General features: G+C 42.1%; 1 protein-coding gene across 2 annotated transcripts in view; it reads right to left on the bottom strand.

Annotated features, from left to right (window-relative positions):
- Positions 1 to 1,423: 1,423 nt before the first annotated feature.
- Positions 1,424 to 26,953, bottom strand: part of ATP2A2 (ATPase sarcoplasmic/endoplasmic reticulum Ca2+ transporting 2) — a 44,341-nt gene continuing 18,811 nt past the window's right edge. The window contains exons 6-21 of one of the 2 annotated variants that reach the window (XM_042034811.1): positions 22,424 to 22,504; positions 20,990 to 21,075; positions 19,578 to 20,042; positions 17,142 to 17,230; positions 13,879 to 13,981; positions 13,222 to 13,353; positions 13,010 to 13,132; positions 12,631 to 12,849; positions 11,534 to 11,869; positions 11,110 to 11,330; positions 9,919 to 10,121; positions 9,665 to 9,750; positions 9,134 to 9,267; positions 8,016 to 8,133; positions 7,781 to 7,901; positions 1,424 to 2,529 (exon numbers count right to left, since the gene is read on the bottom strand). In XM_042034811.1, the coding sequence (XP_041890745.1) occupies positions 2,516 to 2,529; positions 7,781 to 7,901; positions 8,016 to 8,133; positions 9,134 to 9,267; positions 9,665 to 9,750; positions 9,919 to 10,121; positions 11,110 to 11,330; positions 11,534 to 11,869; positions 12,631 to 12,849; positions 13,010 to 13,132; positions 13,222 to 13,353; positions 13,879 to 13,981; positions 17,142 to 17,230; positions 19,578 to 20,042; positions 20,990 to 21,075; positions 22,424 to 22,504 (2,531 nt within the window). In that variant the 3' untranslated portion in view covers positions 1,424 to 2,515. Of the gene's footprint in view, positions 7,902 to 8,015; positions 8,134 to 9,133; positions 9,268 to 9,664; positions 9,751 to 9,918; positions 10,122 to 11,109; positions 11,331 to 11,533; positions 11,870 to 12,630; positions 12,850 to 13,009; positions 13,133 to 13,221; positions 13,354 to 13,878; positions 13,982 to 17,141; positions 17,231 to 19,577; positions 20,043 to 20,989; positions 21,076 to 22,423; positions 22,505 to 26,953 lie in introns of both variants that reach the window. The other variant, XM_042034810.1, reaches the window with a different exon arrangement.

Genomic DNA, 26,953 nt, shown 5'->3' with positions numbered 1-26,953 from the left:
TCCTGCCCTTTGTATTTAGAGTTTGGTGTAATATGTCCATAATGCCTCATAACTTGAGCTGTGGGGAATGGTTTCTTTGCTCTGTGCTGTCAGTGGACTCATCCATGTGATGCTTTAGAGCTGGGGGTTTGCAGGGAGAAGAGGAGGAGGAGGGGGAAGATGAAGCTGTTTATTTCAGCATCTCTTAACACATACTCTTGCACTGACTACCTTGGCAACCCACTGAGCATCACGTTCTCCTCACATGGCTGTACTCCAGCTGGGGGACTCGTTCTGCTTAAACTTGCAGATCATCCTTTAAAGAAATGTTTAAAAATAAGGTGTGAGTTGGTGTGAGTTTGCTCAGAGCTGTCTGAACGTGCAGCTGCTGGAACCAGCTGAGGAATGCACCTCGCTGTGACAGCAGCACGAGCTGGGTGCTGAATAACGACTTCCTGTCATTGCTGAGCTTTACTTTTGGCACCGGTGCTGGGGACGAGAATTTCCACAGGCAGGAAAAAGGGGCAGGAGAGGAGCAGCCGGGCTGGAGCGAGTTCCACACGGGTGCGTTGGGACAACAGTGATGGTGAGCTCTGAGAAACGCTCCATTTTCCCAGGCGGGCTGAGGCTGAGAAAGGGAAGAGGTGCTCATGGGGCTGTCTCCCCCACCTGCCCTGGCCAAATGCCTGCGGTCCTGAGCTCAGGTGTCCGTGGGAAGCGCTGCCGGAGCCCTGCAGCGGGAGGGGCTGTGCTGACAGCGCCGGCGGTGTGTGCCAAGGCCCGGCTCTAAATCCGGCTGCGAGAGGAGCTGCAGCGGGAGATAAGGGAGTGCGGAGCCGGGCTCTGACAGCCCCGGGGCGAGCAGCACAGCTCAGCCTGCCCAGCACAGCACTACCATAGTAGGAAGCAGCCACCAGCAGCTCAGCCCGATGCGTTAACGCACCCTCCACCATCCTATAGAGCTGCTGGACCATGGAATTCGACCCCTGTATTTTTAAACATCACACTGTTGCTTTTGAAGGGTCTCAGATGTGTCACCTCATTTGGATAATGCTGTTTGCCAGCAGGGTGCTGCTATCAGGGGCTGGAGGCTAAGAGGCATTACACTTAATGTAAAACACATTCCTAAGTTGTCTCTTATTCCAAACAAAACCTAGTGTTTGGGCTTTGGAGCAGAGCATTACAGGACACTTGGAAAATCCAGCTTTTACCCTGGGAGTGCTTTAGCCTTGCCCGGCAGCAGCCTTGTGAGCTCGTGGCAGAACAGCCCCTGGTTTGGGGAAGGGAGTGAGCCCAAAGCACTCCCAAGCAGGATGCTCGTGGTGTGGTTTGGAGCAAACACGTTTGGCTTCTCTTCCTTTTGCCTACAGAAAGGGAAGAGACGAGGAGCGACTTTAGGCTGGGGCAATTTAGAAAATAGAAAAGGACAAAAAAAATATAAAGATGTAGTTGGGAAAGAATTGTTTATTTTACCGTTTCTCAGAGGGATTTTACAAACAATGGAGCATTTTAAAAAAACTGAGTGATCAAAGTACTTGACAGTGTCCCTTAAACACACACACAAGCCCCTGGACAGAGGAATCACACCAGCGAGGAGGTCAATACTGCCGAGGAGCAGCTGCATCTGCATAGTTCTAGGAGGAAAGATTGCAATGGTGTTGGTGCTAAAAAGTGTCATCCTGGCATTAAAGTAAGAGCGCGCTGCAGTGCCTACGCACGGACCTGCAGGAAACAAAGTGCATCAAATAACACGCCGAGTATGTATTGTAGAATAAATTTATTTACCTGATACAAATGAAACTAGGTGTGATGCTCCTTACTGTCAGCATGTCAATAGACAATTGATCTTATTTACAACTTCTAAAGGTCACACATGCAGCTGTGGGAACTGGCTACGTCGTCGTTGCTTTTTAGATAAATGCATCACGATATTTTGTATTGCACCAACATCTGTCTTACTGCCTTAGATTTAAATAAGTTACATTACAGTGCAAAAGAGGTTGATTTGCACAGATGATAAAAAAATCCAATATTATGAAGTGGAGGCTTACGGTTTAACATTCATCTGTAATCGTTTCCATGGGTTTATAAATAGGAGAGCATTGTACAGAAGCTGTTGGAGTAGGATGTTTGGATGATACAATACAGAGAGAGATCCGTCTACAACCCAAGGCATGCATTATCTGATATTGTACATTGTATAAACTGACATTTTACATACAGGAATATGGAAATTGGCTGACAGCTCTGCAATTCTTGTTCAAGGATAACCAAACTCTTCTCCATGCAGCACAGAAACCCAACTTCTCTGGAGAGAGTTCCGACTTGGTAAGCTATATTGCACGTTTGTACATCTGTATCATGAAGTCCTAATGGTACCACACATTTCTTCCACAGAGAACACAATGAGTTTTGTTTTTAGGGAAAGCAAAGAATCTTTACACGATACATGCAGAAGTTTTGGTAGATGTGTTGCTAAAAACACATGCACGCAACAAAACAACCTTACATTTCTGCAAAATTGTTTAGGAAGCGATTACTCCAGTATTGCTGAAAAGGAAAGAAAGAAAAGGCATCAGTTAATGAAAGGATGAATGCTAAGTATCATTATACAAGCAAGACTAAGATCAACAGTGACAGAAGAAAGAATGTTAAGTTTGGTAACTGGCTGCTCTGTCATTGAAGGGACACTCTCAGGTTACTTTGTTCTTGAAGCTCAGAATCCTCTGGATTAAGGCTCAGCTCTCTTGATTATCAGCAGAGCCAGCACTTCCTACTCGAGACTGCAGTGAAAAACAAGACACATTTAATTAGCTTTTGCCTTTCTCTGCCTGACCAGTGGTAACAGACAATTCTCACTTCTTTGGAATTTTTACTTTCAAGTTCCACACCACGCACTTGTTTTTTACAGTCGAGGCATTACGGCAAGTTTGGCCCCAAAGTGACCTAACAATGTCCCTTTTCCAAGTTAGGCAGCTTGATCTGGGAAGCAGTAGGAAAGCTTTGAAGAAGTCATTAAACTACACGGATTAATGTGTAGACAAAGGGTAGAGTACAACATCCTAAAGCTCCTGCTGTACTTCACCCCTACCACAGCATAAGGTCAGCCTTGTGTCTGGAGAGACTGCTCTGAGTCCCTACAGCTCCAGGGAAGCTCTTCCAAACACTGCTTCAACATTAAAATTTGGGCTCTCCTGCTAAGATTTGAAAATGCATATTAATGCAATTAAGGATGTAATTAGCAGAGATTAGGGAAACAGTTAATGGTTAGAAGTGCAAAAAAGTAAACAAGACAGGTGCAAGAGACAGACGACTCTCTATTGGTTTTACCTCCCTTCATGTCAGCAAATCCAGCCCCCTTTGGGCTGTGTACCATGAACTCTGGGCTCGAGCTGTGTTCTCGGGCCGGCACTGCTGTACTGCATTCTATCATCAGATTAAGAACTCAGTTTCGTACCAGGAACCTCCCCAACAGCCTCTCTACCAACACAAGCCTCGGAGCACTTTGACAGACGGGTAGAAATGTTTTTCTGCAGCCTCTTTCATACTCATTTTTTTGCAATAATGTTTTGGGAAACCAAGTATGAACTATTTTTATTGCTCAGATGCCAGCAAGAAGGAGCAGCTCGTTGTGTAGCTCAGCACTTTGGATCGCTCACACGTGAAAGCAGAGAGCCCCAAGGCACTGCAAAGACAAAAGCTCCTGTCTAAAAATTCAATGCATGACTGCAGCTGCCTGAGCATCCTCCTTGCTACAGAACACGGGATTCAGGAGGAGCTGCTCTCATTCCAAATCCCACTGGGTTCCCAGCACAAGCCAATATCCTTCCTGGTGTTCCCAGCATAAGGCAGCATCAATCCCATGATTGATCCTGGTCTTACACACTCCTCTCACACTGGAGAATAAGCAGTGATGTGTGAGGGCACCAAGGAATCCAGAAAACAGCAGAGATGAAAAAGCTCGGTGAGATGGGAGCAAAGAGAAACAAAAAATATGAAGTTATTTTTAAGAATGGAATGGGAGATCAAGTCTGGGGAATTCTGAGTTAGTACTGCTTGACTAAGGGCTGCTGTTACCTTCTCTGGGCTAACATGGTTCAGTAGGAGTTACCTTCTTCAACCCCAGCACTGGGGAAGTTGGAGAGGAAGTATTTGGGACCAAAGAAATTAAATGAGATGTTGGTAAATGAGTCTGTCCTGAAAAGTCCTCCCTTCCTGGCTTCTCCAGCTGAAAGGACTGAGGCTGAAGGATGACAGGATCTATACAGCTCAGGATAAACACTTTAGTTCAGACATTTCCTGCAGAAATTACAAACTTTGCACTGCAGTTCTGTACTTTCTAGACCAGAAAAGCCCTCAGCTGCCTCATGCTCCTCCTGCAGCCTCCCCCAGCCTGCTCACCTGCCAGGGCTGAAGCCCAGACCCAGCACTCCAGCTCCAGGACCACAAAGACGTGATTCCAGGGCAGGATGCTTCACTGCCCCGGAGGAAGCTCATGGTAGGTCTGAACATTTGGTCAATCCCAACCAGGCAAGGGTGGGATTTACCACACTGGGAAAACAGAAGTCCTGAAAGCACAGCACAGCTGCCATCAAACCCGAGACCAGCAAGCGCTGATCTTGGGGAAGCCTATTGCTCCATTTCTGCAGGAAAACTTGGACAAGACTGGGAGAAATAGAAGAAAAACAGGGCAGATGAAGACTGCTTGGGCTCTGTAGGAGCACCTTATAAAACCTGACTGTTCCTGTAAGCTCAGGAGCCTGCAGGGATGGAGCCCACTCCATCTGCCCACCACTCATCCAGCTTTCAAGGCAAACTCCAAGGAGCACAAGGCCCTACCCCAAGTGCCTCTGAGACTGCGGCATGAACGAGCTCTCAGATGTCTGTGGAAATCCATGACAAGCAGCAAGATTCATCTTCAACACTGACAGATCCAACAGAGAAGGTGTTGAAGACTGAATTCTACTTATCTACAGTCATTCACCCCTTCAGCTTCTTAAGAGAGGGGAAAAGGGGGTGTATAGCAGGATTATTTGGCATAAAAGACACGAACAAGAAGCAAATTATTCATGGTGGCAGCCAGACACGTGGCTTTAAAAAGGCCACCACGTGGTGCTCTGAGGTTCAGCAGAACCTGTGTTCAAGGATTCAGTGGCGTTCCTGCCCTGGAAACATCTGTCAATAGCAGTGGGAGCACACAGAACTAAGCTGCTAATTTGTTTCCAGCATGTAACATACTGGTACATACTTTGATCTCAAGGAATCCTCCATCACAGGAACTATTATTTTTTGTTTCAAGAAACAGGGACGAGTCTCATACGGCTCCTTTGTTATTGATACAGCAAATGGCCAGCACAGGCCAGTGGTTTTGTGGAATGCAAAACCTTAGCTTGGCTCTTCCACACTAAAAAAGGGCATTCAAGGAGATTTGAATGCTCACAGTTTGGCAACACACCTACTACATCATCAGGTCAGCTCCTCTGAGCCACTTCAGCATCAACTCAAACAAGTCAAAGTCTCTATAAACAAAGTATCACAATGCAGTGGAATTTCTGATAGAGCCTCTGTGTTCTGAGGGAGCATCTCTCCACTTGAGAGCTTAAACCTTGAGAATTACGTGTGCTCGCTGGATTCCAGCTGGCACCAAGAGAACATAGCCTGGAACTATCCTTCCCGTCTAAGAGGGATCACAAAGCTGCTTGAATTTGGTTACTAAAGCAGACTGAGCCAGCACAAGATAACAGCACCTGCTGCTCTACAGACACAGTGACCCCAGGGCAAGTTTCAAAGACTGCCCTGTTAAAGTGAGACTGTTCTTTTGCCTTCTCAGATGGCAAATAACAAATAATGAGCTGTTTTTGCCAGGAGCAGCACCTGCCCTTCGAGCACTGCAGGTACCAGGGACAAGGGAAGGGTGCTCAGCTCTGAAGGGCAGCCCCTACTTCAGAGCAGGGAAAAGCTTTGGAGTAAACCAGCACCTGACCACGAGTACCAGAGAGTTTTGGACACTAAACATTCACGGTAACAGCTGTCAGGGTCTTAAGTTACAGATTTGTCTGATTTTATCTCAAACTTAAGACCAAAAGCTATAAGACCTTGGGGCACTAAGGCTCCCAGGTGCCATAAAACAAGACCCTAAAGTACACTAAACCAAAAGCAAGTGCTTTGCCTTTGGAATCAGTAATTTGAGCTTCAGACCACAAAACAAGAGTCTAAAGTGGTGATAATAATGTAGCACAGCAGAGTTTGACAAAACACAGCATGGGAATGAAGGAAATTACTATTTATTCTTCAACATGTATACAGCATATGCTATTTTACAGCAAGTCACCACTGGCAGGGTGAAATGGAAGAAAAATACTCACTTTAGTCGATGAAAGTTGGAAGGCATTGGAGAAAAACACCACAGTTAGGACTGTTAATGACTTACACATTGTTGATACAGGACTGAATTTGAAAACATGCTTTAACATTTACCGTAATAATGAAGGTGGTTAGTGCCACATTAAAATAAAAATAGTTCTATACAATATGTTCAATTTGGTCATGTGCTATTTACAGATTTTACAAAAAACACACACGAGCTTGTTACTTCAAGTCAGGCTAACAATAGGCCAGCAGAGTAACTCCATGTATACAACTGAGCATTAGTGCCCTAAGTGTAGGAAATCCAATTTCTAGCTATGCAGTGCAAGTTATTTTTTCAGGTCTCATTGCAAATTTTGGTCTTAAGGGGGGAAAAAAAAAAAAAAGAAGAAAGAAAAAGAAAGGATCTGACACGTGTAAAAAAGGTATTAAACTCCAACTTAAACCCCTCTTTTTAATTGAAACAGTTGTGTGTGTGTGTTAAAAAGGCTTTAGATTTAAGGAGACAGAAGTAGCCCTCCCTATCCCTGCGTAATGGGCAACACTGGCAAAGTAAGGTCTGTTACAATAAAATACAATAGACAAATAAATAATCCTTAAAAAAAACAACCCTATGTGTGTTGAGAGTATGGAAGAACCCCAGCAGGCTGCACCTGGAATGGTATTTTCTGCACGAGCGAGATCAGGCATACCTCATACAGAAAGTGGTGTAAACAAGGACAGTCAAGAACCGAGAGTGAGGGAAGAGGGGACCGAGAAGAAATCCTGACCCAGGGAGCAGGACTCTCTACCCAGTGCAGAAAGTTCTGCTCGTGAACAAAACCTGACTTTATGACAAATTAAGTTTGGATGATCATGCAGAAGACAAACAGTTACATGCTTTTTTAGTTTTAGACAACACACATTCATTCCCTAAAATCTGCTGCCAATTTAGTTTGATAGTGTCCGCTGGCTCAAAAAAAATTTACTTTTTTTTTACATGATGAATAGACTATTGAACAGAACACTGTACATGCTTTTCATCTACAAAAAAATATTTGCATAAAATAGTGTTAGTTCTCTGTACATGTCAATGGACACTTTAACTGTGTATAAAAGAGGAATATATTGCCCCCACTGAAGTCAGAAAAAGCAAAAAACCAAAATCTAGATTATGAAACCTCCATCACCAGCAAATATGTTCATGTGAAAATTCAGCAGAAATAGACAGTTGCTCTAAACAATAAAAAAATTAAGTTAAACTTTTTTTTTTCCTTTGAATGTAAAACTCGTCACCATGTCAGTCAAGACCAGAACATATCACTAAAGTTAGTGTCTGTGCTGTAAAGCCAGATAACCAGGGGCATAGTAATGAACACAAACGGCCAGGAAACTCCTTCGGTGCATGCTGACAGAGCACAGGGTTTGGTGGCAGGCCGCACACTATCATCTTTACCAGGTTCCAGGTAGTTACGGGCCACATATTTAAGTGTTTCATCCAGCAGAATGACAGGGAGGGAGATTTTCAATACCATCAGCCACTGCGTCACGTTCAGAGGCGTGATCTGGAAGATAATCTGAAAGAAAAGCCAGGGGTTACCAAGCTCCCCCTCCAGCCCTGGCCTCAAGCTTCACACAAGGTTTTGCTCTGTCTGGGAGTTCAAGGGTGGGGGTAAGGAACGAGCACTTACTGGCAGTGGTTCCACATAAAGGATAAGGAAGTGGAGGGACATGGACAAGCAAATGGCCCCCACCAGCCAGATGTTCTCCCACGGGGGCATCCTCATCAGGGACTGGTTTTCTGACAGGCTGCAACAGAAACATGGCTGGTGTGTGACTGTAACACCAACAGGAAGCTCTGAGAACCACAAAGCAGCCTGGCAAGGCACGGGGATCCCAGGCAGGAAACAGCCCAGGATACAGTTTGGATGCTGCAACTTCCAACTGGCCTGGAAGTCAGCTTAGCAAAGCAGTCACCATCAGCCTCAGGTTTATTCTCGAGAGTCTCAAGTGTTCTGCTCGTTCCTGATCTAGCCTGTTCTTCTCACTATGACTCCAAAATCCTCTCCATGAGAGAGGAGAGCGAAGTGTGGACATGGCAGCCTAAGACACAATCCCCCCGAGTCTACCAGGGCCCCAAGTGCACCCACTTCTGCTCAAGTTCACAGAAAGACTTACAGAGGGTCAAGAACTTGCACCTTCTTAATGCTTGGCTCTTGATTCCATCTCCATTTATGCTGTGCTGGAGAGGAGGCTGAGATCCAGAGCAGCAGATGTAGAGCAGTATCTTTATGTAGGACTACCCCAGTGCACTTGCATTTCAAGTTTATTTGTTTTTAAATTAACTGACCTCTAAGCTATTTGAAGAAAAATACCCTTGACATTGTGCTATTTAGTGGTTTCCATTTATAATCTAATATTAATTGGCTAAACCCACACTCCCTTAGGGCAGGAAAAGCTATTTTCCATATCTTCAGCATTCTTATTTTAGTTCTCCTTGATATCACTTTATACCAACATAGGAGGGATAATCTGATTGATTAAGCTTAGATTAAAAATAATGGAAAATATTTCAGTTGCTTGTGCTTAGTAAAATACCAGAGTGAATTGGCAGACTTAAAAATACACCTTATGATAAGAGATCTCAAATGTTATCTAAGAGTCACTTTGTTTGCACTACCAGAACTCGGAAGGGAAATGTGACTCACTCTTCATTAGCTGAGCTGTCCACCAAGGATCAAATTGCACAAAAAGCAGGATTTTGGACAAGCTATGCAGAGGCTTGGCTTTCCTGTTGGGACATACGAACCTGTTGAGAGCATTGCACATCTCTATGGTGACAAGCACAGAAAGAGCCATTGTCATCGGATACGGGGACTCAAACACCACACAGTCGACCCCGTAGAAGTCTGGGTTGTCCTCCTTGCACTGCAGAAAATGGCTCTGGAACAGAACAGAGTCAACTCACTTCCACAGCTTGTTACCTTTTAAAATGTAAAATAGGCAACTAGGAAAAAGCAGTGAGTATTACAGAAAGGAAAGTTACTACTCTAACTCCTAAAAGCAGTGCTTATAAACTTTTGCCTGCTTTAGAAAAATCCCCTTTAGGCTTTCATTTACAAGACAACAATTAGTCCTTCAAATTGTTAGAAGCTCAGGTATCCCAACTGTGAGCTTTGCTATCAAGACTAATTAATCATGATGAAGTTTTATAGTAACAAGTCTGAAAATGTCTAATTATACAAATTCCCGTAACCTACCAGGTTTGTACAGTCATTTCAAGTATGAAAGCAGCAAGAACCTCCCCTCTCCCCCCAAAGATATTAAACTGAACAAATACCAGCTGGTAAAAGGAAACTCTTGGACCACCATCAGCAGCAATAAACCACCAAGCAGCAGCACCCACTGTGGCAGCACCAACGTAACCTGAAAGTAAACAAAGAGCTTTTCTCAGCACTGTGAACCGTACTCAAGACAAGACCTCGCTTGCCACACTTGAACTTCGGCCTCAAGACTTCCAGTACTGAAAAAAAAATTGGTTGTAATTGATGTCTTAGTTTATTTAAGGAAAAAAAAAAAGCTGTTAGTACTTACATCCAATAGCCAGGTAACGGAAGAAGAGCCACCCACTGATCAGGGGCTCTTTGGGGTTGCGTGGTGGCTTATTCATGATATCAAGATCAGGAGGGTTAAAGCCCAGGGCAGTGGCAGGGAGACCATCCGTCACAAGGTTTACCCACAGCAGCTGAACAGGAATTAGAGCTTCAGGAAAACCCAGGGCAGCAGTCAAGAAGATACTACAAAGAAACCCACCAGTTACAAGCTTGTTCTTGTGCATGTCAGTAACGTTTAAGTCTAAGCCTGCAGCAGCACTTCTGTTCTCTCTTACCCACTGAAGATCACAAGCTGAATATTCACAATCAGAAAACTAAACACATACCCAAGAGCAAAGACTAACCACTGGCATGCAAGCTTTGAAGCATTGTCTTCTTCTTCTGGTAACTTCAAAAATTAGGGTTGTTTTTTCCCCACTCTACTTGTCTGTATAGGTAAATATATATATACACATGGATAAAGGCTTGCAAACCACTTTCTTCAAGACACATTTTAGCTCAAATGACTAAGCTTCATTTCCCTAGATTACTGCTAGTCCCTGCAGAAGTTTAATGAGCCTGTAACTTTCATGGCTCCAAGCCTGTGTGAATAAATAGAACAGAAATAGGGGCTGCAGCAAGAGCCATATGAAGGACAGCCTTAAAGCTGACAAGAAACAAGGCAAGACAATTGCTGTGCTTTATCCCACTCTGGGAGAAAGTCTGCTTTGATGTAAGGACTGTGAGGAGACCAATATTTACATTTTGTCACCAGAAATGCATTCTGTGGTGCTGGGTCACCACTGCTCCTCCCAGAGGAACACAAGACATGTTCCTGAAATCTGAGGTTAAGCAAACATCTAAACCATGCCCATAACTACGTTATCTGAAATTCCAGATCTTGTACTATTTGATTAAGGTTTTGGTTCTCCTTCTCTAGAGAATTATTCCAATCATATAAACAGTTGGAAAGCATTACTTACTGAGCTAGAATATTCTACATAATGTGCATAATGCACAATGTGCAACTTTTGTGGCAAGCTACAATTCTTCACTAAAGACCAGGCCAGAAACATGCAACTTCCACAGAGATCCATTACCTGGAGAACTTCCTCCTCCAGTTTTAGTGAGAAATACTGAAGGACTCCATCATCACTACTCTAGCTCAAAGGAAAAATAAATTTAAACCTACCAAACAACTTCCCCAACATTGGAGGAGATCAGGTATCGGATGAACTGTTTCATGTTGTTATAAATTGCCCGTCCTTCTTCCACAGCAGCCACAATTGTGGAGAAGTTGTCATCTGCTAAAACCATTTCAGAAGCAGTTTTGGCCACTGCAGTACCAGAACCCATGGCAATTCCAATTTCTGCTTTCTTCAGTGCAGGGGCATCATTGACACCATCCCCAGTCTAAAACGAGAATTCAGAGTTGGGTGGGCATTAACATACAGATCCAGAAAGGAATTTTGCACTGGGTGTGGTTTGGGATCCTTAAAACTCACTAAGTGCAGGGAAACATAGAAGCGTTTTCCAGAATGGGGAATTACTCTGAGAAGGCCTAATTAGGGTTTAAGCATAGCATTTGCCTCTCTAACCAAGTAACCATCGCTTACCATGGCTGTGATCTCATCGAAAGACTGAAGAAACTCCACGATTTTGGATTTGTGGGAAGGCTCTACACGGGCAAAGCACCGGGCATGGTGACAGGCATCTCTCTGGGCAGCAAGGGACAGCTCATCGAATTCCCGGCCGGTGAAGGCTTTGGTGGACACGTCCTCATCTTCCACAAAGATCCCGATGCGGCGGCAAATGGCCACGGCCGTGCCCTTGTTGTCACCAGTGATCATAATAACTCTGATGCCAGCCTGTTTGCACAGCTTTATGGATGAAGCTACTTCAATCCTCGGGGGATCCAGCATTCCCACACAGCCCACGAACGTCAGGTTGGTCTGAAACAAGATAGGCTGAGTTTTAGTGCAAGATCCTGCAGATTTCTCCTCTGGCAGCAGCAAAATAATTGTTTTCCCTGCACGTTACATCTCTCTGTGTCGTGACACTTGGAGTCGCTCCTTGTCCTGCCTTACCAAATTTTACTTCAAATGCACTAATTTTACAAGTTAAAACGTGCTCTACTTGCCAGCCTTGCAAATTCAACCTGCAAGCATTGAGTCTTTCATTTTTATCATCAGTGCCAGGAGCAGAGAGAGCACAAGCCAAAACTCATGCAACTATTATTACCTTCCTTCTAAATACCAGATACAGATTTCACTAGAAAACTACAGAGCAGCTAAGATGATAATCATGGACTGAGCCCTTGCAGCTGTCAGCACAGAGGCAGGCAAGTGAACCTGACTCCCAGGGCAGGTATGTTCCACCACACAATCCCAAAAAAAGTCTTGCAGTTGAGCAATGCCAAACTGAAAAACCGTAAGAGCTGAAACAACACCACAATTTTTGGACTGTTTAACCGAGTTCTTCTTGTGCTTTTAGCCAAGCAGCAGCAGTCTGTCTACATGCCATCAACAGTTTCTTCTAAAACACAAAGTCTGTTCTTACACCGAGCATTCCCTCCACACGTGAGGAACTGTTGTGTCTGACATCAAAAATACCCAGAAAGAAAATTCTCAGATGTAACTTCCTCAAGGAATAATCAAACATAAGGAGTCACCATTCTCCAGTTTGGGAGAGGCAGAAGTGCTACAAATCTTACCTCATAGTTAATGAAATTTGAGGAGTCCTCCAGATTCATTTCCTCTTTTTTGGGAGGATTGTCATGGGTTGCCAGAGCCAAGCAACGCAATGTGTCTCTGCCAGTTCCCCATTCTCTAATGACAGACATTATTTTCTGCTTAATTCCTGAGGTTAAAGGTATTTTAGCATTTCCAACACGGACATGTGTACATCTGTCAATCACACCTTCAGGAGCACCCTGCAGAGGCAAAAAGTAGTTTAGCTTAATAAATCCCTTTCCATTACAACATTTGCTTAAATTATGAAGTCCTTCCTCCCACTTCAAGCTGCAGTTCGTTGTACCATAATTTTTAAGTATGTAACACCATTTCACCACCACACTCACTCAAGGGACTGACCTTAACAAACATCTTGCTCATGGATGTGCGGCTCGGTTTGTTCGGAGTACAATAGACAGACATCGACTTCCTGTCTCTTGAGAATTCCAGAGTGAATTCCTTCTTCATGAGTTGTTTTATTACCTTATTAAAACAAAAAGCATACAAATGCATTTAGGTGATACATACTACAGAGCTGTCTTCCCAAACAATGCCAATAAAGGGGGACTCACTGAGTTGCAGGCGTTTGCGCGTTCAATTCTAGAAAGTCCCTTCAGGTCTGTGTCAAACACGTTCATTTTCTCAACCAGACACGTAAGCGCCGTCTCTGTGGCTTCACCAACCTTTTCATAAACTCCCTTAGCCTTGAGTTAACACAAAGCAAACAAAAGCACAGGAGTTTAAACCTCACCTGGAACCTACCACAGACAAAAGCTCAAGTTTCACAAGGGTGGGGGGGGGGGAACAGGGGAAAAGCTTAATGAGATTTAATGTGGCACATGAAACAAGTAAAACTACTTGAAAAGAGCAGCTTTGAGGAGTTTGATTTGTAGGAATTTGAAGCCCTTACCCTCAAGAGCAGCAGAGAGAGGTGTCAGTACTTTATCATCAAGCATTTAAGACATTTTGGGATTGGCAGCAACTGTAAGGCAGTGAGGCAAAGCAAGAAAGCAGCACCAGGAAATCTCCAAATTACAGATTACACTTGCTGCTGGATTTAGTTCTCAGTGTTCAACAAACAAGTAATTCTCAGAATTAATACTTCAGAGGGCCTAAATACTCTCCCCCCTTGACTAGAAGGGGATTTACCACTGCAAGGTATTACACAGACAGATGAGAACATTTATCCTCATTCCCACACTCTCCTCTGTTCCAGGATATGAACTTACTTCATTGTAATCCAAAGAGGAGTCATTGCAGAGTGCACAGATCGTTGCAAGTTCCACAAGACCATCATACTGGCTACATTTAATCAGTTTGTCATCTTTATGCCTTTCCAGAAGAAGAAAAGGGGGAGACTGAAGTTAGTTATCTAGAATTAGCATCTCATCTTTTCTTTATCCTCTTTACTGCATTTCCATTTAGTACAATGCTCATTAGTTATGGACTTGGAACTACAGAAGTTGTTGAGAAGAGCAGGATTGCTAAAGGGGAGTTCTGAAGTTTGGTCAGAGCCATGAATGGAATGACAAGATCATTGATGACATCACTCCCTGAGTGACAAAACCTCACTTCCTCCAGTGACAGTCACACAGCAGCGTGGAAAAGGGCTCAGTGATGAGGCACAGGAAAGCACTGTTTGAGCATGTGCAGGGCTCGGAGGGGAGATCCACACAGGAGAGGGATATTGCTGGATACCTGAGGAGTTTAGCTTCCTTCCTGCTGCATATTCTGCAGCTTCACTGCAATGCATGAAATGCATGAACTGGGCAGGCATTAAAGCAGATTTCACTTCTTTAATTTCCTAACAATCGATGTCTATTATATGTGAGCATCCTAAAGCCATGAAAAGTGAAGTCATTTCACAAGACTAACTCCACTAGAAAAGAAATACTCTTTCCTAGAAGTGGTACACACTTAATGACAAATATCTCAAGGCTTCAGAGAGAGGGAAGGTACATTTTCCTGAAGTAAAGCACCATTTTGACATCACAAGTAAGAAGCAACTTCTCTGCTTTCACATTTGGAAACAATGAATTGATTCCTTTTCTGGAACATTCCCATACTTCTACAGCAAGAATAAAAGAACCAAGACAGTGTTCAATACTGTTATTTTCCCACCAGCAAAATTAGCAAGACAGAGCTAATATATAACATCTTTTAATAAAACTCCCAAGGAGGGGGAAAAAAAAAGGTCTGATGGAGGAAAGATGTGGATCATTACTCCGTAAGAATTCACAACACAGACTATGACATGTCCCATTATGTAAGCTTTTGTTCAGTTGTGGCACTGCAAACAAATTCCAGTGTTGTGTAACACAGCACAAGAACAAAATGAATTTTAAGAAAACAAGTATGTTTTTCATGTTTCATTTTGCACATAATCCTACAGCCATAAGCTGTGGCTTTAAAGTCGAGCTCTCAGGTTGTCACCTCGTCTATCCCACCCAAAACTTCCTGTTTTCACCTGTTCTGAACTCAAAGAACACCAGCATACTGGACTATCCATAGCTTGTTACACCAGGGTGTGCTTTTTATAACCCTTGTTTTTGTGTCCCTTATCAACAGTTTCTGAAGAACAAATGCAGTCTAAGGTGCTGGGATCAGTTCTGGATAAAGGAATTCTTTTTCTTACAGCTTCAGGTTTTTCAAGATTAACTCATTTGAAGGTCAAATGCAATCTGCCAGTTCTTAATTATTGTTGGGTTTGTGCTCTGTTTGCAGTAAGCACTGAGTGTGCTGACACATGGCAGAACTACTCCAAACTTTGACAAACTCCCAATATCCCTGCAAAATAAATCACTATGAAATCTGGGGCGTTTTTAGAAGGGAATATTTGTGATTTTATATTCTGAATGAATCTCAGGGGAGAGTCAGGTATCATATTTTTTAAGACTAAGTGAAAAATTACTGATTTAGTGCAAAAACACTTAATGGTTATGAAATTGAATAGGCTGTGGAAGCCAACAGTGTCTGAAGTACCAAGTAACACCTGTCAGAAATGGTTTATATCTGGAGCAGGTCCTGCTCTGGGGCAGTGCAATGGATTAACTGCCTCTTAACCCCCCCCAAACTTCATTTTCAGTGACAGTTTGCAATCCAAGGTGAAGTCAGTCACCTTACTCAAAATCCCTTCAAAGCCACTGCTTTAAAAGCTGCCCATAAACGCAGAAATAAACCAGCCCTAAGGCTTGGAGTTGAGCTGAGTTTCCTTATGCTCCAGGAAGAGCCTTTCTGAGGCAACTTCCCTCTCTCAGAATCCTTTGTGAGTTTAACACACTTGTTCACTTTCTCCAACTTCAGCAAGTGAAAACAGCACATTAACAAACATCTGTCTCATTATCCCCCACATCTGGCACCACATTCTATTTTATTCTTTCGTTTATCTGGAGCTCTTGTGAGACCAGCTAAAGAGCAACAGCTGGGAGTTTTGCAAGGTCTGGAGTCACCTTGTCTAAGCAAATGCTGCCTCCTGAAATGAAAGTGAAAGCTTTTGACAGCAATTAGCTTTGAAATAAAAAGGAGAACTGGGGAATTAAGATTTCCAGCTGCTGGGAACACCAGGGTCTTAACTGCTGTGGGAATTAAACAGAGATAATCACTATTGAGATGGGCAAGACTGCAGGAGTCAGAGGCACACATGTGAAACTGCACAAGGCTCAGACGTTTACAATAACTGAAATTAAATTCTACTTTGCCCATAGCAGAATTCTACTCTGCAAGTAAAACTGAATTGATAAGATTACAAAACACATGGAGGACTGACCAAGTAAAAGGAGCTGTAACAAGCCAGTAAACTTTTCTTCAAGAAGCAGCCCTAAAAATTCCTGAAGTTTTCAGGATGAACCACTTACCTCACTAGTAGAAACTTGCAACTGCTAAAGTAAACCAAACCTCATTCCTTTCCTAAAGGACTGGGTTTAACAGCAGCTCAAATAGCAAAGGCTGGGATAAACACACATCAACTCAAGTACAGATGCACCAATAAACTACTGAGGGCCAGGGACAGGAATTTACAGTCAATTTAAGAGGTAACACATTCAGAAGATGCCTCAGAAAAAACAACTTCCCTATTCTCTGAGGCAGGGAAATTGGAAATACTGAGTTCACAGATTAGCAAATGCTTACCTTCTTCAGATTTACCCAGTTTTTACATAAAAGTAAACCTCACATAGAAGCACTGAAATAGCTAATCTCAGTCCAGTAAGACTTCAATAAAATAAATCCTCTCTACCCATAATTAATTTTTAGATTATCAAGGGAACTTGGCAATACTGGAGACTGTATTCAGTGTTATGAAAGTTTACTTTTCTACCACTTATCTTCGTTTTCCTGTTAATTACTTTGCCCCCAGCCCTTCAGTGTGCATTCTCACAGGCTGACCTTTCATTTATTAACAATCACTATTGAATATTACACGCATCCCTTTTCTAGACCAAAGTAATAGTGAATGCATAAACAGACAAATATTTAACTTGAACAGAACACTTACACTTCTCCCATGGGAGCATATGTTGAACCAGTTACAGTAAATTCGTTCAGAGAACAGCTGTCTCCTTCTACTCTGTCCAGGATAAACATCTGAAATTAGAGAGTTACAAGTGTTACTATCTTTGAACAATAATTAATTCAAGAGATTTAAACAGGCCTTAAGCAAGCAGGTACAAGAGGCAAGTTCAGGCTGAATAAACAAACCAGACAAGTCCTGATCCTCCACACTTCGATCTCACATATGTTTGAACAGCTCCATACACGGAAGCACAAAGTGCAGGTAACAGCCCTTCTGCCTACAGATCTCTTTGGAAAACTGAGCTGAAAACCACAGGAGCTGTGTACACTTCAGCTGGGAAGACCATTCACACACCACCTGACAATCCTCACTAGATCCAAGCTCTTCCTAAGCTTCACAGATGTGTATTAATCCTCATGTAACACAAACCATGAACTAATTATCTGCTTTGAAACAGTCAAAAGCAGCTCAGCTGGACACTGTCAGCTTGGACACTGATAATTCCTCCCAAAATCAAAATAAAAGCATTTACAAATAGGAGAAGCTGAGATCTAAGAGGTGAGGTTTCAGCAAGAGTCAGACTATGGCCAGTTTCTCTTAATACCAGCCTTAAGCAAAAGTGTTGCTTGTCCTGGATTTCCAGTTACAAGTCACTTTACCACATGGAACACTGGGAGTTTAAACCATTCAGCCAACTCAAGTGCTGTTCTAGCACTGGTGAAATGATATTTTCAAATTCAGACACCCATCTGAGGGATGCAGTTGTACCTCTAAGAGACCTGCAACTCAGTCATTCCTTTGGTTCCTTTCTAGGAGAGCTGCAGGCAGAGCCACATCTGAGGATGGAGATAAAAACCACAGTGCCTGAAGCTGTCTTACTCTTCATGGCTTGCTGGAGTGGTACTGGAGAAGATAATTTCTCACTAATTGATGGTGTATCCTAATGGAACTTCTGATCCACTGGTTAGTACAGGCCATTTTGTCACATCACATTTTAGCAATGTCCTCCTCTCCCCTCATCGTGCTGCCCCATGTTTTAGAGAAGCATTCTCACAAAATACAGCCCAATAAAATAAACTCATTGTTCCAGGTATTAGAATTTTGCTACATTTTTGCAAACTGCAATTCACATTCTGCTGCAGCTGTCAGAGGTTAACAAGGAACCAAGTAAGTTGTACTGGACAAGATCTAAAACATTTAGCCCTCTAAATAAGGAGCAGAGCATTTTGAGCTTTTAAATAAACACAACTTAAATGATGAGTTAACCAGGAAGCCTCCTGCTTTTGGCATCTGCAGGATGAAAAAATCCCTGCAAAGACTAGGGCAGTTATGCAACTCTACTGCAAGTAACCTCTTCTGGAATACTGATGAGCAGCTGCTTTGTGTCTCTTAGGTATAAATACTACGATACTTAAGGAAGCAGAACAAGTCAACCACCAATTAGAAAGAAAAAGCCATCAATCACATGAGAATAAAGTGCTTAGGGCTTACAAACTTTCACCACTGGTGTGCAGTGCTCAACATGCACACATTTGGAATTCTAACCCAATGTAATGAGACTCTGGACATTTCGTGTTGGAGTTGCTGTGCCACTGAACATCTAAAGTTATTAAACAGAAGAATTCAGTGTTTTCGCCACTAAATCCCTACACAGAAGCACAAACTGGCAACTGAACACGCAGCATGTTAAGTGATCAGCCATGAAAGTCCCAAATTAGCCAACACTAGACAGAGTACTGGGGGGAAGGGAGGAAAGGCACAGAACTCGTGCTTACCTAAAAATACACCAACATTGAAGATGACCCTGGCAATGCTGGTGACACGGTCAACTGCACCTCAAGCTGCCAGATTAGTCAGTGTTGCACACTGAAAACACTACAGTGATCCACACGAGACCAGCAGAGCTACTGCAGGTAAGATAACCAAATAAAGGTGGAACCTCCTCAGAAGTGAACACACCTTTGACTTCCCAAGTTGCTGCAGTAAATCTCCTTTTCTCATACTAAGTTTCTCCACCACTGCTGTCTTTCTCAATTAAAGACCCAAGTGTTTGACACTTACACACAGTCTGGTCGACAGTGTAACTTTCTTAAAAAAGGCATAAATCCCACCAAAGAATTACCAGCAACCCGAAAGGCTCCCAGACAAGTCAATGGAAAGCTGCTTACAAACAACTTTCTCTTCCTTGAGTGTGGGTAGAGCTATTTTTAGCCATGACTAAAGAAGGGAAGAGACAAAAGCCTTCAAGACTACACAGTGGAAAACTGAATTTAAAGTGGAGGCTTATCTTAGGAAAATAAAGCAGGATTTTGATAATATGAGAACCGAAAGAGCCGGGATCAGGAGAATTTGAGCCATGCTGACTACTGAGAGCAGCTGAGGAGAAAAGGAGCAGCAGAAGCAGCCAGTGGGACGTACCCTGCACACAGACATCTGGTTCGTGGTCAGGGTCCCCGTCTTGTCGGAACAAATCACCGAGGTGCAGCCCAAGGTTTCCACAGAGGGGAGGCTCCTCACAATGGCGTTCTTCTTGGCCATCCTGCGTGTGCCCAGCGCCAGGCAGGTGGTGATGACAGCAGGCAGGCCCTCGGGGATGGCGGCCACGGCCAGGGCCACGGCGATTTTGAAGTAGTAGATGGCGCCGCGGATCCAGGAGCCGCCGTGCACGGGGTCGTTGAAGTGGCCGATGTTGATGATCCACACGGCGATGCAGATGAGGGAGATGACTTTGGACAGCTGCTCCCCAAACTCATCCAGCTTCTGCTGCAGTGGGGTTCTCTCTTGCTCGGTGGCCACCATCTCGTCACGGATTTTCCCGATTTCCGTGTTTACCCCTGTTGCAATAACCACCCCCATGGCCTTACCAGCAGCAATGTTTGTACCCTGAGGTAAAGAAAGAGAAGGGAAAACTTGGAGTCAACCTACAAACAGGTTTTGTGGGTGAGTTTCTTTTGTTTGGTTTTAATTTAACAAAAAAAAAAACACCACAAAAACACCTCAAACCAAACCACCTCATGCAAGCTCAGATTGTGTCTCAGCCAGGACATGGAAAAGGGTAAAGAGGAAGAGGATGCCACTGCCTGTGTCTGTAAGGGAACACTCCAGGGTGGAATTTCTGCTCCCAGAACAGGCTCAAAATCAGTCACTATTGATCTCTCACAAGCAGCACAGCCAAACCCAGATGCTGAGCAAGCAGTATGTATTTCAACTGAAATACTGAATGTGTTTTCCCTCTTTTTTTTAAAATTAGGGCTCTATTTTGTCAGATTTAATGTTATTTACTATGAGTAATAGATGTGTTCTCTGAAGCTCCCTGTGTGAACATATTTAACATGGAAAGAACAGTTAAATTAAGCAGCCTGCCAGCAAAAAGTTATTTTCTTATCTGAAAGATATTTAATGCTTCCTTTAAATAAATTTGAACAAACTGTTTCATGCCTATATAGAAAGCCAGTTCTCAATCGTAGCTACATGACACCAAAATTTGTGTGGGCTCTTACCATGCTGAAGAACTATTACTTCAGGAAATTACTGTAGAGACACTAAAAGTGTGTGTGCTCCACCTTCCAAGACTTCCTTGTAAAGGACAAAAATAATTTTCCTCATATAGACTGGTTTCATCCAGCATCTTCCCCTGAGGACAGCTTTTATTAAAAGTTAATTCTAATTTTTAATGCATTTAGTTCAATGTGTATGGAGACACACACAGACGTGTAGAGAACATAGCAAAGTCATGCAGCTTTTGGGGGAAGACCTGAAGTTCTGCACGTTTTTATCAGCTTCAGTGTTATTTTAAAAATGTTCTGAAAATCTCAAAACAAATAACTTACAGAAAAGAGCATGTTCTTCTTGTCTTGATTTACAGCACGAGGATCAGGCACAGGGTCAGTGTGCTTTATAACAGACACAGATTCACCTGAAATAAAGATAATAGTCTTAAGAAGAGATTATGCATCTGGAGTCCTGAGGGACTCAAAAAGTTATAATCTTGAGCCCTGAGATTTTTAGGATGTCAAACTTCTTTCCTCAAGTGTTGGCCAAGAAAGCTGAAAATTATGTATCAGCTTCTACAAACATGTCACACAGGTATAGAAAGGTTCCTCTTCTTTAAAAGCAGATGTTCATTGCTACACCAGACTTCACAAGGTGGTGCTCTCAGCTTCAGTCACTGAGTTACATTACTTTGTGTAAGCTCAAGAGAGCCAAAGCTTCCTCCTTTTAAGAGGATTTTGTTGAGCAGCATCTCAGACCTCAGTCCTATTTTATCAGTCAGGAGACTCAAGCATCAGCTTGGCTGAAAACAGCAAAGGCTTCCTTTAAAACAAGAATTCTGTTACTTAAATAAAGGCAAGGAATAGTCCCTTTTTATAGAATTCTGGTGGGTTATTTCTACTTATTCCGACAGCTTTACAGGCATGGAGTCCATTTTCCTATGCTAAACATAAGTAAAGCTTGATCAGTCTTGTGCTATTCAGGATCTGTGGTGAGAAACTTTGGAGCCTGTTTCAAGACAGATTCAAGGATGAAAAATAGGCTTCCTATGAATACTTTACTGTTTTAAAATTCAGAGCTAGTTAACATTAATTTATGCTACCAAAACAGGCAGGCAGATCTTCATGTTCCAGCTGAAAGAAAACTGTTGTAGCATGCTTGGTTGATTCCCAACTTCTTTCCTATATTCAGAAGTGCTGCTACTTTGTTTTGTTTTCAACAAATCTGAAAAGGGCTCTAAAAATAGCTCTTGCATTTGAGGGCTGGTACCAGAAAACATACGAATGTGAGCGCACAGAATTTCAGCAAATAAGACTTGAGTGTATTGAGTCTTTAGTGGCAGCAGCTTAAAAGCTGCCAGTATTGCAAAAGTTGTTCTCTCCTGTTGCAGAAGACATTTAGTAGATTTACATACTTTCATATTTGAGTGGCGACAAGATGTTCAAACCTAGCAGACTCCGTGAACTAGAAGAGAAATTCATAATTTTTATTTTCATTTCCCACAAATTGCTTGTGTCTGTTGAGAGAAGGGGATGACCAAAAAAGCATTACAAGACGCAGTAAGAATGTTCATCCCACTAAAGGGAACACAAAGCCAATGATGAAGCAACATATTCAGCCACTCTAGAAGTTACCAGATCAGAAATTTACTGCACTTGAATGCAGAGAACTTCAATAACTGCAAGCTTGTTTCTGATGGATCATTCCAAATAAACAGTGAAGAGGCACTTTCAATTATGCACATAATTACATAAAAGTCACAGAAACTGTACCTGTGAGAATTGACTGGTCTACCCTTAGAGTTGTAGATTTGATAGAAGTAATTCTTATATCAGCAGGAACCTTGTCTCCAACTACAAAGGAATGACAAGACAAAGTCAGAATTTTGCTGTTTGAGAGGTTTCTGACCACGTGTCCCTTAGCTCTGTCAGCCAGAAAAATGACTTTCCAATAACTGCTCAAATGACTAAGATCACCAGCAGTTTTTGCTGCTTTTGTGACTTGCAGTACTCCCATTTTCTGAGTATCCAATACACTTTGACAATTTAGACTTGCTCCTACCTAACCTCCAAGAAAGAAGCTGTAAATCACTGGATTGTTTCTCTAACCACATGGCCACTTGAAAGCAAAGGGGAAACATTCTCAAGAGCAAGATACCAATTTCAGAAGATGTATTTATAAACAATCAAACCCCGTAGCTAAGGTGAATCGAGTTCCCTTTTCAGAACAAGTGGTCCTGCAGAGTCTTTTAGTTGTTTTCTCTATGCCCAAAGGGAGTCCTCTGCTCTCCAAAGATCACATTATCCACATCTATTTATTTAGAAAACTAAAAGAAGTTGTATTTTCCTTTTCTTTGGCACCAATTGTGAGAATAACGTGCTTCTGCAAATATGCTCTTGTAATGTTATACTTTGAATCCTGCCAGATGTTTCAGAGTTGGATGTTAACTTCAGATCACACAGTAGCTTTCTTTTCCAGTAATGCTGCTCTATTAAATAACCACAATCCACATCCCAGTTACAATTTTCACAGATCTCTGTTATGTTTATCTCGTCATACACATTTCTACTTTGCAAAAGACAACACTGAAGAAAAAAACAAAACAAAACAAACAACTCACAAACAACAAAAAGTTCACTAACAAGTGCTGGAGACACCAAAGCAGCAGACGATAAAAGTTAATACCACTCCTAAAATTGGCAGTGATGAATCCAGCTGTCAGCTGAGCTCAAGCATCCCTAACATCTCAAAACTAATTCTTCTACCTTCCTACTTCCTCTTACCCAGCTTTTCCTAGTTTTTAAGAAAAAAAGCTAAAGCTCTACCATTTTGTGCCTACTGAAAATAAATGGCTGGATGCAAATTAACTTGCTAAAGCATATTAACGAGGCACATTTCTGACTCACATGGAGGGGTTCTACATTCTGCATGTCAATGTTGCTAATTAACACGATTGAACACTCCTAATGTAATTTAGCACCGCAAGCATTCAAGTGTCAGCTAAATTATTATAAAATAATGCAAAGAAATAAAGAAGGGAGAATAACTAACTAAAGACAGCTGATCTTTTCAGTAGGTGGAATCTGTGTCCCTGCAGTGAAATTGAAATAAGCTGCAATTCCTGCAGGAACTGCTTATGCAATCAGCAGCAATAATGCACATTAAGAAATAATATCATGAAAATCCCTACAGTGGTGTCACAGCCTTGGCTCATCCAACCACTCACACCCTGGAGTAGAAAACTGTGCAACAAAACCCTGAAGAGGAGAATTAAGTGCTACTTCAAACATTAGGAGAACTTGCACCATGGGACTTTCTGTAAATTCAGAGTAACTCCAACCATTAAAACCAGGAAAAGATTGTATATAGTTTTGCCTGTAAAGTCAGACGTGTGTTTTTGTGAGCATGTGTATAGGAAGGGATAAAAAAACAGGCACAAATGTATCATTATACCATGTGAATACTAATTTAAGCCACAATGCCCTTGAGCAGCAAGTGAAAATAGCCTTAGACAAACGGTGGCCTAGGCCAAAAAAGGCAAAACTATTCAATTGCTCTCCTGGTGTCCTGAGGAGGGTTATTTGCAGACACACAGTAGCAGCTGCTTTTCAGATATGGCTGGACAGGCCAAGCCCTCAGAGCAATGTGGTGAGCGCCTGTCAACCTGCACAAACATCTTCAGAGCACCGGGAAGAGCTGCAGAGCTACAGCCAGCCCACATCCACCACATCTGACAACACTGGTAAAGATGCATAACACAAAAAAGAAGCTGTTAAAAGACTAATCTTAAAACTTTCAAGCAACTGGACTGACATACGGCAAAGTTCACAAGCGATTTTCTAACCTACTTCTGAACTGCTCTAAGTTGTTCAAACTCAATATTCACAAGACTTAAAATACTTGGAGAGACCCCTCTAACAGGCTACTGATATTCAACATCAGTATTTCCATGAAAACTACTAACTGTTGTTATCAACGGCCTGAACTGCCAGAACCGAAGTGTTAAATTTATTATGACAGTGCAGCTTTATAAATTTCTCAACAATTTAAGATAAGACACATTATTCACTCACCCTCTCTGACTGAGAAGGCTGTAGTAAAATATTCAAGGCATTTCCAATAGGCAGGAAAACTGCACAGCAAGGTCAATTACAGAGATATTTTAAACAGCTCTTTGCAAAATAACAACTATGACACTAAGTCATTTATAGTCTTGAATATACTTTCAAGAGCACAACTGAAGCTGAATATAAATAGGAAGTCATCCTATGACAGAGAAGAACCACAGGAAATGTTCAGTGAGCAGTGTACTACAGATCTCATCTACAAATAGAAGGTGTTTTTTCCCTATACTTTTAAAACAGGAAAAAAATTGTCTGTTGTTGTTTTTTTGGAAGGCTTTTTAAAATTCATACAATTCAGTCCACAGAACCAATGAAAGTAATACCCAAGGCTTGAAAGAAATGAGAAAGTGATTATGTATTTGTGTTGCTCAGCACAGAGCTCCTACAGTAAATGACACAATTCCGTAGTCTGACATCTAAAATAACAACTCAGTTGCAGAAATATTTTTATCCATTATTTCAACTGAAGGTTTTAATCCTAAATAGTCACTTGATTTCCACAACAGCTTTGAAGAAATCAAATAAACTGCTTTCAAAACTGCCCAGGTATGTGTTCTGAAACATAATGTAGCCAAATACATAACTACTGATTAAAACATCCCCACTAACTACAGCATTGAGTGCTGCTTGGAGGAGTGAGAGAAGGGTTTGGTTTGAATCATTACAGCTTTACCCACAGAATCCTTTTATTCATGCATTTTAGAATTTTAATACTGAGCTTCAGCACAGAATAAATGAATCTGTTTAAAAACAACCTGGTCCCCACAGGGGGTTAAAAAAAATAAATATCCATTTTATTTAACTGTACATACTAAAACAGACAATTTACAATTTCCACTCCTTGGTAGAAACTAGAGTGGTACTTTGTTGCAATAGGAATTTAAAGTTTATCTCAGTTGCTTTAAAGAAGTCACAATTTTTCACTGAAAATATGGATAATTTAGTACTTGAAAATACTGGGTTCTTCAGCCACCTAACCAGCAATGTTACCTGCCAAGATTCCCACTGATTACACCCAACACCCCAGCCTTTCTTCTCAGGTTCAAAGCTCCCCAGCCCCCATCTTCCTATTCCCAGTGCTGTGGCAGTGTTATGGGTCAAGTTCCCTCTGTATGAACAGGCACTGACACATATATTTGATTTTTACACAGTCCAACACTGTTTCTCCACAGACTTGTCCCACATCAACTTCGCGTACAGAATGTATTAAGCAACCTGAGTCCCAGTTTAATACTTGGCACTGACCAAGTCCTACAGTGAAATGACCAACTCATTACCTGGGTGTTTCATTTGAGCACTGATATCCCTTTGAATACTTTACCAGTTTCCAGCAAAGCAATAAAATTAAATATTTCATTTCAGAATTCTGTCAGACAGTGGTTTGAGACACTCACTGGGAGACCTCTAAAGCCAAAATACAATATTAATGTTGCAGGCTATGGCAGTCTGTGCTTTAAGCAGCCCAGAAAGATGGGCAGAAGTGATGGGACACATTCTATGAGCAATGAAGGTGGAGGGAAAATAACTGCTAAAGCTGTGTGGATTTCAGTCCCTTGTATTTTTAATTACTTCTGGGTACTAACAAAGAACCTTAGACTACAACAGGACCATACTCATCTTTCAAGTCTCAAATTATTAGACCATCTCAATATAGTCTATTGAGATCCATATGCCAGATCTTCTAATCAAAACTGCTGGTGACAGGAGGCTCAGGAAGCAACATAAATTGTACCTCCAAAAGCCACTATGCTATAGAACAGTCCTCAGAACAAAACTACTGCTTGAAATGTGTACTTTGACCACCAGTATCAGCTCTGTTAACTCTCGACCCCTCACACCACTGGAGACTTACTCAGATTTACAGGCAGGTACACTGTCAAAAGTGAAAAGTTTTGCTTCTTTTTTATGTTAATGTGTTACAAGAACAATTCCTCTTCTTAGCAAAGAAAGTGATACGTTTGCAGAAAGTCCCTCTGTGTAATCACAGCAAATGAAAGTAATTCTTCCTGTAGAAGTCAGAAGGGCTGTTCATATACAATATGTACCTCACACTTTCTTATTTATGTTTATCATTAACCAAAGCCAGTGTCACCCTGGATCTGCTATCAGCAGGTTGGGGGTTGGAACTGGACTTTTGTAATAAAGATTATCAGTACAGCTCCAATTATTCTGTAGTTG

This window comes from Corvus kubaryi, unplaced genomic scaffold, assembly GCF_017639235.1.
Source record: "Corvus kubaryi isolate FWS band 111438036 unplaced genomic scaffold, C.kubaryi_AGA036_p1.0 37382, whole genome shotgun sequence".
Taxonomy (NCBI): Eukaryota; Metazoa; Chordata; class Aves; order Passeriformes; family Corvidae; genus Corvus; species Corvus kubaryi.
Note: the sequence above shows the minus strand (reverse complement) of the source record. Positions and strands in the feature narration are given on the sequence as shown.